At 42.7% G+C, this 14,728-nt stretch overlaps 1 protein-coding gene across 4 annotated transcripts in view; it reads right to left on the bottom strand.

The window, feature by feature from the left end:
- Window positions 1–2,696: 2,696 nt before the first annotated feature.
- Window positions 2,697–14,728, bottom strand: part of pcdh19 (protocadherin 19) — a 184,850-nt gene continuing 172,818 nt past the window's right edge. For all 4 annotated transcript variants that reach the window (XM_061891559.1, XM_061891561.1, XM_061891560.1 and 1 more), the window contains exon 5: window positions 2,697–4,874. In XM_061891559.1, the coding sequence (XP_061747543.1) occupies window positions 4,306–4,874 (569 nt within the window). In that variant the 3' untranslated portion in view covers window positions 2,697–4,305. The remainder of the gene's footprint in view (window positions 4,875–14,728) is intronic.

Genomic DNA, 14,728 nt, shown 5'->3' with positions numbered 1-14,728 from the left:
ATTGGTTTTATTGAAACATTTTATTTTCCACCTATCACATAATTGTTGTAAGTAAATTGTACTTTTAAGCATAGTGTGTGACGGCTACAGTTTTTATTGAGGTTCGGTGTATTTATGAAACCTGTTTTTGCTACCCAGGTCACTCTTTGCAAAAGAGATTTGAATCCCCATGACTTTTGTCTCGGTTAAATAAAGGAGAATGACAAAAAAAAAAAAATGAATTACACGCGCCATGTTCCCCAATATAACTTATTGAGCATGTCCGAAACAAACAAAGCCAAGAAAGTTTGATCACATTACGCCTGTACTGGCTCACCTGCACTGGCTTCCTGTGCACTTAAGATGTGACTTTAAGGTTTTACTACTTACGTATAAAATACTACACGGTCTAGCTCCATCCTATCTTGCCGATTGTATTGTACCATATGTCCCGGCAAGAAATCTGCGTTCAAAGGACTCCGGCTTATTAGTGATCCCCAAAGCCCAAAAAAAGTCTGCGGGCTGTAGAGCTTTTTCATTTCGGGCTCCAGTACTCTGGAATGCCCTCCCGGTAACAGTTCGAGATGCCACCTCAGTAGAAGCATTTAAGTCTCACTTTAAAACTCATTTGTATACTCTAGCCTTTAAATAGACTCCCTTTTTAGACCAGTTGATCTGCCGTTTCTTTTCTTTTTCTTCTCTGTCCCACTCTCCCTTGTGGAGGGGGTCCGGTCCGATCCGGTGGCCATGTACTGCTTGCCTGTGTATCGGCTGGGGACATCTCTGCGCTGCTGAACAGCCTCCGCTTGGGATGGTTTCCTGCTGGCTCCGCTGTGAACGGGACTCTCGCTGCTGTGTTGGATCCGCTTTGGACTGGACTCTCGCGACTGTGTTGGATCCATTATGGATTGAACTTTCACAGTATCATGTTCTCATATGTTCTCATAGTCATCAGTATCATCAGTATCACAGTATCATGTTCTCATAGTCATTATTGTCACCGACGTCCCACTGGGTGTGAGTTTTCCTTGCCCTTATGTGGGCCTACCGAGGATGTCGTAGTGGTTTGTGCAGCCCTTTGAGACACTAGTGATTTAGGGCTATATAAGTAAACATTGATTGATTGATTGATTGATTACTTTTGCCCTGTATTAAAGTTAAAGTCCCAACGATTGTCACACACACACACACACACACACACACACTAGGTGTGGTGAAATGTGTCCTCTGCATTTGACCCATCCTCATGATCACCCCCTGGGATGTGAGGGGAGCAGTGAGCAGCAGTGTAGGCCGCGCTCGGGAATAATTTTGGTGATTTAACCCCCAGTTCAAACCTTTAATGCTGAGTGCCAAGCAGGGAGGTAATGGGTCCCATTTTTATAGTCCTTGGTATGACTCGGCCGGGGTTTGAACTCACGACCTTTCAGTCTCAGGACGGACACTCTAACCACAAAGAACATAATGTCATGGCTGACTTGGAATTCCGATACTTTCTACAACTCGTATTTTTTTGTGATTAAAGCACATACTTTTTTTTAATGAAATTAGCTTCTTTTATGAATTTATTATGGATCTACTGAAAATGTGAGCAAATCTGCTGGGTCAAAAGTATACATACTGCAATGTTAATATTTGCTTACATGTCCTTTGGCAAGTTTCACTGCAATAACGCGCTTTTGGTAAGCTTGTGGTTGAGTTTTTGACCACTCCTCTTGACAAAATTGGTGCAGTTCAGCTAAAGTTGTTGGTTTTTCGGACATGGATTTGTTTCTTCAGCATTGTCCACACATTTAAGTCAGGACTTTGAGAAGGCCGTCATGATCCGCTACTTTGGATCATGTCATATTCTGTTTTTGTTCCTGTTTTGTATCACATTCTGTCTAGTATTTGTCTTCCTTAGTTCCTGGTGGCACTTCCTGTTTTGTTCCGTTCCCATAGTAATGCATTTGTGTCACCTGCTTTTTGTCTTTCACGCGCACCTGCCTTTGATTACCCTCCCTATTTAAGCCTGCCTTTGTTTGTCTTTCGGCCTCGCAGTGTAATTTGCTTTCCATGTAACAGATGACGTGGTAAAGTACTTTTGAACTCGTTAGCTTCCACGCTATTCCCCCATTGTCTTTATTTCCCTAGCTCACACGCTAGCGTCCTTAGTTTCTTCTAGCTCACATGCTAGTTCTGTTGGTTTTTGCACCTAGTGCATTTTGTGCAAGTAGTTTAATAAATCATCATTCTTGCCTTCACGCTGTGTCTTATCCGACTGCATCTTTGAGAGAACGCAATCCGCATCACCGCAATGCCAGCTAAGCGTCACAAACCTTAATTCTTGCCTGATTTAGCCATTCCTTTACCACTTTTGACCTGTGTTTGGGGTCATTGTCCTGTTGGAACACCCAACTGCGCCCAAGACCCAACCTCCGGGCTGATGATTTCAGGTTGTCCTGAAGAATTTGGAGGTAATCCTCCTTTTTCATTGTCCCATTTACTCTCTGTAAAGCACCAGTTCAATTGGCAGCAAAACTATCCCAAATCATAATACTACCACCACCATGCTTGACAGTAGGCTTAGTGTTCCTTAGTGGCTTGAAGCGCAGACATTGTCTCCTAATGAGCACACTGGACTTGTTCTTCCTTTGGACTTGGTGTGTGTGCGGGTGTGCGTGTGTGCGTGCGTGTGTGCGTGTGTGTGTGCAAAAAAGACCAAAAACCAAGCAGAGCACATTTAATAGTTTAATTATAAGCTGCTGTATACATTCAGTGATTATTCCGATGTTCATTTTGCCAGAAGCCAAGGGTGAGACCAGCAAAACATTCAGCTACAAGATCTAGTTTTTTTTTTTGTTTGTTTGTTTGTTTTTTGTATGTGTGCAGTCCGTTTACTTCCAGTCACATGTTCCACGTTGTACATCATTTACCGCAAAGCAACAAAAAAACTGCACATCGTGTGCCGCAGGCCTCGTTTCCAGAATGACACTGTTTTTTTTTTCGTTTTGTTTTCTTTGCCTGCTGCGCCACTTTTGAAAGGGGTGGGCGGGCAGTGGTGTTTATATCACTATGGTCAAAACTTTGTATATCAAACTCAACACAGATGGAACCGCTTGACACAAAAAAAAAAGAAAAAAAGTTGAATGCTTAGAAATTAAAAAGTTTTTCCCATACTTGTCTGGGGCTAAGTAAGGCGCCTGGTGGAACCCCATATTCAAAAATGTGTGATCTTGTAGTCATTTTTTTTTTGGTTTCTTCTGCCATCTCACTCTAAGCTCATTGAACTGACACATGAATTGGTGCTAAAATTATTATTATTTTTTTTACATTTTTTTTTTTTTTCACATTTTCTAGTAGCCCACACAGAAACTTGATGGCACAAGAACTGACCAATGAGAAACTCTTTACAACAAGTCAACAGTTTCCAAGGGGGGAAGGTAACACAGTAAACAAAAAAAAACAGATTAAAAAAAAAAACTGTTCATTTTCAAAACAAGAGGTTCAATATAAAAGCAAAGAACAAAAAAAAAAAAAAATAAAGCAAGTTAATTCCAAGTATAACTTACTCATAGAATGACTACACATCATTAAATATTCTCATTATACATTTTTTAAATTATTTATAAAATAAATTTTGGCCTTTTTTTTTTTTTTTTTTTCAATTTTGTGTTTGTGTAACAAACGCTACCGTCGCTTCAGTCGGAACACCAATGTTTTACGTTTTATTTCTCTTCAATTTGTTAAAAGCAAACATTTAAAGGGATTGTCACGTTTACAACAGGTTAATAAAAAAAAATGATAAAGAGTTCCACAGAGCAAGACAAGAGTGACGATCCCCTTCTAAACCTAGCCCCGTGGTCCAAAAAAAAAAAAAAAAAAAAAAATAGGTACGAGACCGGAGGCTACAATCCGTCCGTTTTCTTTCGGATCTCTTAGAGCGTCTTTTTTCAGCGCTCGCTGTACAAAAAAAAAAAGGAACCAAAGAAGGCCGATATTTAACGGTGATAGAAAAGTCGTGGGGGGGGGGGGAAAAAGGCATATCTGTAAGTCGGGCGTGGTGCACGCGTGGTCCTGCTTTTTTTGGCGTCGGGGCCGGCGAGCCAACGTCCGTGCGGCCGACGCTAACCTTGCCTGTCCGCTGGGTAGGAAAACGGGGGCGAAATCAAAGGCAGAGAACCGTGTCTGGGGGGGGGGGGGGGGGGGGTACGACTACGACAAAGCCACATCCACACAACCAGCTGCAGCGTTGCAGACTGCGAAAGGTCCGGCCTGGTCCCACGTTTCTCACGGCTATTGCGGGATATATATATATATTTATTTATAGGTGGCGGCGGAAGCGGGCTAGAGCACGATGTCCTTCAAGCGCTTGCTGCCGGGGGACTCCTTGTCGCGGCAGTCGTGGAGAAGCGTGTTGATCTCCCGCACGGACGGCTCGCTGTCCTTCCCCTCCGGCTGCCGGAGCAGGCTGTGGTTGGCGATGCGCTCGGCGTCGCGGCATTTCAACGTGTTGTAGGCGGACGAGGGCTTGGCCGCCGGGCTCTTCAGGTGCACGGGGGAGGTGACGGGGCTGGCCGCCTCCCGCCCGTTGCCGGCCTCGCGCACCGCCCCGCCGTTGGCCTTGGGGCTGCACACCTGCGGCTCCTGAGTCCGCTTCCCCTTGCCGTCGCCCCGCTCCGCGTCCTCGCCGTGGCCGTCCTTGCCGAAGGTGGCGAAAGTCCTTTTGGCCGTGCCGTCCTCGTAGTGGGGGGCGTCCACCGTGGTGGCCTCGATGGACAGGGCGATGACGTTGCGGGCGTGCTCGGGCGACTTGACGCGCGGCGGGACGGGCACGCGCGGCATCCAGCAGCGGTCCGAGTGTCCCAGGATGCGGCACTCGTCCTGGCAGTGGAAGCCCTCGCTGGGATCGCCGCCTGGAAAACACAGAAAATAACTCGGTTAGATGTGGCGAGATAGTTTCGTCTTTGTTTATTTAGTATGTAGAAGCATTTAAGTCTCATCTTAAAACTCATCTGTATACTCTAGCCTTTAAATAGACCTCCTTTTTAGACCAGTTGATCTGCCGCTTCTTTTCTTTCTCCTATGTCCCCCCCTCCCTTGTGGAGGGGGTCCGGTCCGATGACCATGGATAAAGTACTGACTGTCCAGAGTCGAGACCCAGGATGGACCGCTCGTCGGGACCCAGGATGGACCGCTCGCCTGTATCGGTTGGGGACATCTCTACGCTGCTGATCCGCTTGAGATGGTTTCCTGTGGACGGGACTCTCACTGCTGTCTTGGAGCCACTATGGATTGAACTTTCACAGTATCATGTTAGACCCGCTCGACATCCATTGCTTTCGGTCCCCTAGAGGGGGGGGGTTGCCCACATCTGAGGTCCTCTCCAAGGTTTCTCATAGTCAGCATTGTCACTGGCGTCCCACTGAATGTGAATTCTCCCTGCCCACTGGGTGTGAGTTTTCCTTGCCCTTTTGTGGGTTCTTCCGAGGATGTTGTAGTCGTAATGATTTGTGCAGTCCTTTGAGACATTTGTGATTTGGGGCTATATAAATAAACATTGATTGATTGATTGATTTAAAGCAGGGGTGTCAAACTCAAATACAGAGTGGGCCAACATTTAAAACTGAACAAAGCCGCTGACCAAGGTTGAAAAAATTCACCTTTTAATAGGGACCCAAACAAGTTTTGCATTGAATATGTGGGGCGGCATAGCTCGGGTGGTAGAGTGGCCGTGCCAGCAACTTGAGGGTTGCAGGTTCGATTCCCGCTTCCGCCATCCTAGTCACTGCCGTTGTGTCCCTGGGCAAGACACTTTACCCACCTGCTCCCAGTGCCACCCACACTGGTTTAAATGTAACGTAGATATTGGGTTTCACTATGTAAAGTGCTTTGAGTCACTAGAGAAAAGCGCTATATAAATATAATTCACTTCACTTCACTATTGAACAAACAAGACTAATATAACTTTATAGTGACATGCAAAATCGAGTTTCAAATCATACTAATGATTTAAAAATAGCAATGGCATATCAAATCAAATTTAAATAGAAATTGAATGCCTCTTTTCTATTTGCAGCCTTCTCAGGTAAATATCAAAATAAACTTTTCCCACAGGCTAATAATACATTTTTATATTGTAGTGTCCAGGAAGAGGTAGTGCTGCTAGGGGTTCTTTGTATTTGTTCTGTTGTGTTTATGTTGTGTTACGGCGCGGATGTTCTCCCGAAATTTGCTTGTCATTCTCGTTTAGTGTTGGTCCACAGTGTGGCGCATATTTGTAACAGTGTTAAAGTTGTTTATACGGCCACCCTCAGTGTGACCTGTATGGCTGTTGACCAAGCTTGCATTGCATTAGCGTGTGTGTGTGTGTAAAAGCCACATATATCATGTGACTAGGCCGGCATGCTGTTTCTACGTAGGAAAAGCGGACGTGACGAAAGGTTTTAGAGGACGCTTGAGGCCCCCAATATTGTTGTCCAGGTGGGAATCGGGAGAAATTTGGGAGAATGGTTGCCCCCTGTGATTTTTGTGAGGGGCACTGTAATTTGGGAGTCTCCTTGGAAAATTTGATATTGCCTCAAGGGCCAAATGAAAATACACGGCGGGCCAAATGTGGCCCGCGGGCCAGAGTTTGACACCCGTGATTTAAAGGGACAATGCACAGAAACATTAAGCTCAAAGACGGATATGTTTTGTACCAGATTATAGCTAAATACAGTGGGGCCAAAAAGTATTAAGTCAGCCAGCGATTGTGCAAGTTCTCCCACTTAAAATGATGACAGAGGTCTGTAATTTTCATCATAGGTACACTTCAACTGTGAGAGACAGAATGTGGAAAAAAAAAATCCAGGAATTCTAAAGAATTTTTTTGTAAATTATGGTGGAAAATAAGTATTTGGTCAACCATTCAAATCTCTCACTGATGGAAGGAGGTTTTGGCTCAAAATCTCACGATACATGGCCCCATTCATTCTTTCCTTAACACGGATCAATCGTCCTGTCCCCTTAGCAGAAAAACAGCCCCAAAGCATGATGTTTCCACCCCCATGCTTCACAGTAGGTGTGGTGTTCTTGGGATGCAACTCAGTATTCTTCCTCCTCCAAACAGGACAAGTTGAGTTTGTACCAAAATGGATACATGGATGATACAGCAGAGGATTGGGAGAATGTCATGTGGTCAGATGAAACCAAAATAGAACTTTTTGGTTTGGACTGGTCTGGACTGCAGGCGGGCCAGGAAAGTACCCGCGCTCTTTTTTTGACGAAGCTACCCTGTTGTAACACGTGCTGAATGTGTTTTGGTATTGTCTTGCTGAAAAAAGCAGGGGCGTCCATGAAAAAGACGGCGCTTAGATGGCAGCATATGTTGTTCCAAAACCTGTATGTACCTTTCAGCATTAATGGTGCCTTCACAGATGTGTAAGTTACCCATGCCTTGGGCACTAATGCACCCCCATACCATCACAGATGCTGGCTTTTGAACTTTGCGTCGATGACATTCTGGATGGTTTGCTTCCCCTGTGGTCCGGATGACACGATGTCGAATATTTCCCAAAACAATTTGAAATGTGGACTCGTCAGACCACAGAACACTTTTCCATTTTGCATCAGTCCATCTTAGATGATCTCGGCCCCAGAGAAGCCGGTGGCGTTTCTGGATGTTGTTGATAAATGGCTTTCGCTTTGCATAGTAAAGCTTGAACTTGCACTTACAGATGTAGCGACCAACTGTATTTAGTGACAGTAGTTTTCTGATGTGTTCCTGAGCCCATGTGGTGATATCCTTTAGAGATTTATTTCGGTTTTTGATACAGTGCTGTCTGAGAAATCGAAGGTCACGGTATTTCAATGTCGGTTTCCGGTCATGCCGCTTACGTGGAGTGATTTCTCCAGATTCTCTGAACCTTTTGATGATATTATGGACGGTAGATGTTGAAATCCCTAAATGTTTTGCAATTGCACTTTGAGAAACGTTGTTCTTAAACTGTTTGACTATTTGCTCACGCAGTTGTGGACAAAGGGGTGTACCTCGCCCCATCCTTTCTTGTGAAAGACTGAGCATTTTTTGGGAAGCTGTTTTTATACCCAATCATGGCACCCACCTGTTCCCAATTAGCCTGCACACCTGTGGGATGTTCCAAATAAGTGTTTGATGAGAATTCCTCAACTTTATCAGTATTTATTGCCACCTTTCCCAACTTCTTTGTCACATGTTGCTGGCATCAAATTCTAAAGTTAATGATTATTTGCAAAAAAAAAATGTTTATCAGTTTGAACATCAAATATGTTGTCTTTGTAGCACATTCAACTGAATATGGTTGAAAATAATTAGCAAATCATTGTATTCAGTTTATATTTACATCTAACACAATTTCCCATCTCATATGGAAACGGGGTTTGTACATGCGGCTTTTGCATACACACAAGTGAATGCCATGCATACTTGATCAACAGCCATACAGGTCACACTGAGGGTGGCCGTATAAACAACTTTAACACTGTTTCAAATATGCGCCATACTGTGAACCCACACCAAACATGAATGACAAACACATTTCGGGAGAACATCCGCACCGTAACAGAACATAAACACAACAGAACAAATACCCAGAACCTCTCGCAGCACTAACTCTTCCGGGACGCTACAAATATACACCACCCGCTACCACTCAAGCCCCTAACCCTCCACATATATATTCATGTCATGTATATATATATATATATATTTATATATATATATTTTTTTTTTGTTTTTTTGTTTTTTTTGTTTTACACATATGTGTCGCCCCCGCGACCCCAAAGGGAATAAGCGGTAGAAAATGGATGGATGGATATATATATATATATATATATATATATATATATTTACACATATGTGTATATATTTATGTATGCACCAGGGCCCCCGCGACCCCAAAGGGAATAAGCGGTAGAATATGTATGTATGTATGTATGTATATATATATATATATATATATATATATATATATATATATATATATATATATATATATATATATACAGTGTATATATGTATATATATATGTATGTATGTATATATATATATGTATATGTAAATGCATATATATGTATATATATGTATGAAGGTATATATATATATATATGTGTGTGTGTGTATATATTATATACATATATATATGTATATATATATATATATATATATATGTAATAGCTATTAATATGTTTGTACTGCATAAATAAAATACAAATAATGATATAGGATATAAAATAAAAGTATACAATAGTAATCATAATATTACTAAAAACAGCATAAAACTTAATAAAAATAATAGAATAAGAACCCAAGAAGATTTAAAAAATATTTACTAAAACTCTACTTAAAAATCTCCGCCTTTAACCTTTCTTCTTTTTTTTAATATCAATACACATCCTCTCACACTATTATGTTGAATGTCTTTTTAAGTTTGGTATTATTTCATCTTTGAGACATTAATTTATTTTAGCAATCGTGTGCTTGAGATTTTTTAACTTGCTCCCAAAAAAATAAAAACAATTAACTCACAATATATCTTACTATTCTTAGCAAATATGCATAATTATTCCTTCAAAATAAAAGTAAAAAATAAAAAATAAATAAAAAAACGTTGCACTTGTTGAACAGTCTCGAAAAAAACAAGGTACATCTTTTTAAGTATTTTCCAGATTTGGAAGACTCCACTCCTGAAAATGACAACACGCTTTGCAAATGCAGTATTTTCGCCATATATATCCGGACTATAATTTCTATGCAAATGAGCATGCTCACAACTCTTATCGGTTCCTTGTAATTAGTTGTTGTTGTTGTTGTCAGTGGCAGGGCAGATGAAGCGAGGCCATCAGATATCACACAGAGAGGCAGCAGACAGGTTCCGCTGTCGTCGCTCGGGTTCCTCCCGCTCTTGTGAGTCCGTCATCTGGCACCGACTCATTAATACGTAATGACGCTGTACGCTGGGGCGAACATGAGCTCGCGTCGGCAGTCTGCCTTATCTTCAAGGGGGAAGCGTTTCCAAACATTGTTGGAATAACTTGACAGGATGGATTAAAACGTGTTGAGTTGATGGGAAGCTGCTTTTGTAGATGATTGATCTCTAGAAGTGAAGGATTGAATAGACTGCAAAGACAAAATACTTAACGTTCGAACTGGAAAAATAGTATTTTTTTTTGGTTGCAAATATTAACTCATTTGGAATTTGATGCCTGCGACATGTTTCAAAAAAAGCTGGCACTAGTGGCAAAAAAGACTGAGAAAGTTGAGGAATGCTCATCAAACACTTGAACAGTTGGGTGCCATGATTGGGTATAAAAGCAGCTCAGTCGTTCACAAACAAGGATGGGACGAGGGTCACCACTTTGTCAACAAATGCGTGAGCAAATTGCCCAACAGTTTAAGAAAAACATTTCTCCGTGAGCTATTGCAAGGAATTTAGGGATTTCACCATCCCTAAAAGGTTCTGAAAATCTGGAGAAATCACTGCACGTAACATTAAATGCCCATGACCTCGGATCCCTCAGGCGGTACTGCATCACAAATTGACATCAGTGTGTAAAGGATATCACCACATGGGCTCAGGAACACTTCAGAAAACCACTGTCAGAAACTACAATGTGTCCCTACGTCTGAAAACGCGAGTTTAAACTCTACTATGCAAAGCCAAAGACATTTATCAACAACACCCAGAAACGCCGCCGGCTCCGCTAGGCCTGAGCTCATTTAAGATGGACTGATGCAAAGTGGAAAGGTGCTGTGTGGTCTGACAAGTCCACTTTCAAATTGTTTTTGGAAACTGTGGACGTTGTGTCCTCTGGAGCAAAGAGGAAAAGAACGATCCAGATTGTTATGGGCGCAAAGTTCAAAAGCCAGCATCTGTGATGGTATGGGGGTGTATTAGTTCCCAAGGCATGGGTAACTTACACATCTGTGAAGGCACCATCAATGCTGAAAGGTACATACAGGTTTTGGAGCAACATTTGTTGCCATCCAAGCAAGGTTATTATGGACGCCCCTGCTTATTTCAGCAAGACAATGCCAAGCCACGTGTAACAACCGTTTGGCTTCATAGGGACGGCGTGGCGCAGTGGGAGAGTGTCCGTGCGGAACCCGAGGGTCCCTGGTTCAAATCCCACCTAGTACCAACCTCGTCACGTCCGTTGTGTCCTGAGCAAGACACTTCACCCTTGCTCCTGATGGGTGCTGGTTGGCGCCTTGCATGGCAGCTCCCTCCATCAGTGTGTGAATGTGTGTGTGAATGGGTAAATGTGGAAGTAGTGTCAAAGCGCTTTGAGTACCTTGAAAGTAGAAAAGCGCTATACAAGTACAACCCATTTATAGTAAAATAGTGCGGGTACTAGACTGGCCTGCATGTAGTACAGACGTGTTGCGCAATATGAAGCCTAAAATACCACAACGGAGACCCAAGACTGTTGAACAACTTAAGCTGTTCATCAAGCAAGAATGGGAAAGAATTCCACCTGAAAAGCTTCAAAAATGTCTCCTCAGTTCCCAAGCGTTTACTGAGTGTTGTTAAAAGGAAAGGCCATGTAACACAGTGGTAAAAATGCCAACTTTTTTGCATTTTTTTTTGCAACGTGTTAAATTCCAAGTTAATGATTATTTGAAAAAAATAAAAATAGTTTCTCATTTGGAACATTACGTAAATACCTTGTTTTTGCTGCGTATTCAATTGAATATAAGTTGAAAAGGATTTACAAAACATTGTATTCAGTTTTTTCTTTACGGATTACACAAGGTGCCAATTTCACCGGTTTTGGGTTTTGTACATTTGCTGATTAATTTATTTGCAGGCAGTAGCTGACCGACCATTATGAAACACCAATACAGCTAGTGAGTGTGCCTTCCACTCATATGCCCTGTAAAGGCAAATGATATTCCACCTTCCTAATCAGCATGGATACTAGAGCATGTCATTTCACAGGAAAACAATTAAATATATTTTTCCGCAGTTTGAACTGACATTTGCATCCACTCTGATTGGAGCGGCACCGGCGGCAATCAAGCAGACTCAGACTATGAAGCTGTTTTTTTGTTTTTTTTTGTACGGCCAAGAGGGATCCAATCAGACGGCCTCCCAAAGAATTTAATCACAACAAAATGCCATTTATTGGAGCGACAATAGCAGGTTGATTTCGAGAACTCTGGGTCTTTGATTTCAACCCGACCCTGTTTGGGGTGGTCAGGCCTCAGTCCGTGGGTAAGTTGAGCCTGAAAGGCACCACATAGGACCAGGTCGACAGGGGAGGGAGGTAAAGTAGCGCTAAACCGCCAATAGGAACTGATACTAGTGCCACCTCATGGACTAGGTTCCTAATCATGTGACTCAAAGGGGAACCTGGCGGTGGACCGGTGGGGGACATCTCTGGGCTGCTGACCCGTCCCCACTTGAGATGGTACCCTACTGGCCCCACCATGGAGTGGACTCTTACTATTAAGTTAGATCCACTATTGACTGGACTCTCACACTATTATGTTAAATCCACTATGGACTGGACTTTCACAATATTATGTTAGATCCACTATGGACTGGACTCTCACTATTATGTTAAATCCACTATGGACTGGACTTTCACAATATTATGTTAGATCCACAATGGACTGGACTCTCACACTATTAACTAGATTTACTATGGACTGGACTTGCACTATTATGTTAGATCCACAATGGACTGGACTCTCACACTATTATGTTAAATCCACTATGGACTGGACTCTCCCACTATTAACTAGATCCACTATGGACTGGACTTGCACTATTATGTTAGATCCACAATGGACTGGACTCTCACACTATTAACTAGATCCACTATGGACTGGACTTTCACTATTATATTAGATCCACTATGGACTGGACTCTCACTATTATGTTAGATCCACTATGGATTGGACTTTCACAATATTTTGTTGGATCCACTATGGACTGGACTCTCATTGTTATGATAGATCCACTATGGACTGGACTTTCACACTATTATGTTAGATCCACTATGGACTGGACTCTCACACTATTATGTTAGATCCACTATGGACTGGACTCTCACACTATTATGTTAGATCCACTATGGACTGGACTCTCACTGTTATGATTGATCCACTATGGACTGGACTTTCACACTATTATGTTAGATCCACTATGGACTGAACTCTCAAACTATTATGTTAAATCCACTATGGACTGGACTCTCACTATTATGTTAGATCTACTATGGACTGGACTTCCACTATTATGTTAGAACCACTATGGACTGGACTCTCACACCATTATGTTAAATCCACTACGGACTGGACTCTCACTATTATGTTAGATCCACTATGGACTGGACTTCCACTATTATGTTAGAACCACTATGGACAGGACTCTCACACCATTATGTTAAATCCACTACGGACTGGACTCTCACTATTAGGTTAGATCCACTATGGACTGGACTTTCTCTATTATGTTACTTCCACTATGGGCTGGACTCTCACACTATTATGTTAAATCCACTATGGACTGGACTCTCCCACTATTAACTAGATCCACTATGGACTGGACTCTCACTGTTATGTTAGATCCACTATGGACTGGACTCTCACACTATTTACTAGATCCACTATGGACTGGACTTTCACTAATATGCTAGGTCCACTACGGACTGGACTTTCACAATATTATGTTAGACCCACTCGACGTCCATTGCATCCGGTCCCCCTGAAGGGGGGGGGGGGGGGTCAACCCACATCAGCAGTCCTCTCCAAGGTTTCTCATAGTCATCCACATCGGCGTCTCACTGGGTTGTGAGTTTTTCCTTGCCCTTTTGTGGGCTCTGAACCGAGGATGTCATTGTGGCTTGTGCAGCCCTTTGAGACACTTGTGATTTAGGGTTATATGGTTAGAGTGTCCGCCCTGAGATGCGTAGGTTGTGGGTTCAAACCCCTGCCGAGTCATATCAAAGACTATAAAAATGGGACCATTACCTCCCTGCTTGGCAGTCAGCATCAAGGGTTGGAATTGGGGGTTGAATCACCAAAAATGATTCCCAGGCGCGGCCACCGCTGCTGCTCACTGCTCCCCTCACCTCCAAGGGGGTGATCAAGGGTGATGGGTCAAATGCAGAGAATAGTTTCGCCACAGTGTGTGTGTGACAATCATTGGTACTTTAACTTTAAACATTTATTGATTTATGCTCAGGATGCCACCCGAACGCCTCCCTAGGGAGCTGTTTCGGGCACATCCGACCCGGTGTCAAGTTTGGACTTGGATTTGTTTTGGTTCTTCCACGCAAAGGATGATTGGCACGAGCCAGACGAGAGTGTGAGTACATATTTGAATTATTTAAACACTATAATACAAAACAGGAAAACAAAGGGCGCGCACAATGGCGGATGACAAACTAGACTATACTCAAAAACAAAAACAGCACAATGGCATGGCTATATTTGGCTATATATATTGGGGCGGCATAGTTCGGTTGGTAAAGTGGCCGTGCCAGCAACTTGAGGGTTGCAGGTTCGATTCCCGCTTCCGCCATCCTAGCCACTGCCGTTGTGTCCTTGGGCAAGGCACTTTACCCACTTGCTCCCAGTGCCACCCACACTGGTTTAAATGTAACTTAGATATTGGGTTTCACTATGTAAAGCGCTTTGAGTCACTAGAGAAAAGCGCTATATAAATATAATTCACTTCACAATTCACTTCACTATATACAAACGAATAAAAGACACTAACTGTGGCACAAACAAACCAAA

Source organism: Nerophis ophidion, linkage group LG29 (genome assembly GCF_033978795.1).
Source record: "Nerophis ophidion isolate RoL-2023_Sa linkage group LG29, RoL_Noph_v1.0, whole genome shotgun sequence".
Lineage (NCBI taxonomy): Eukaryota > Metazoa > Chordata > Actinopteri > Syngnathiformes > Syngnathidae > Nerophis > Nerophis ophidion.
This window is presented reverse-complemented; position numbering and strand designations above follow the sequence as displayed.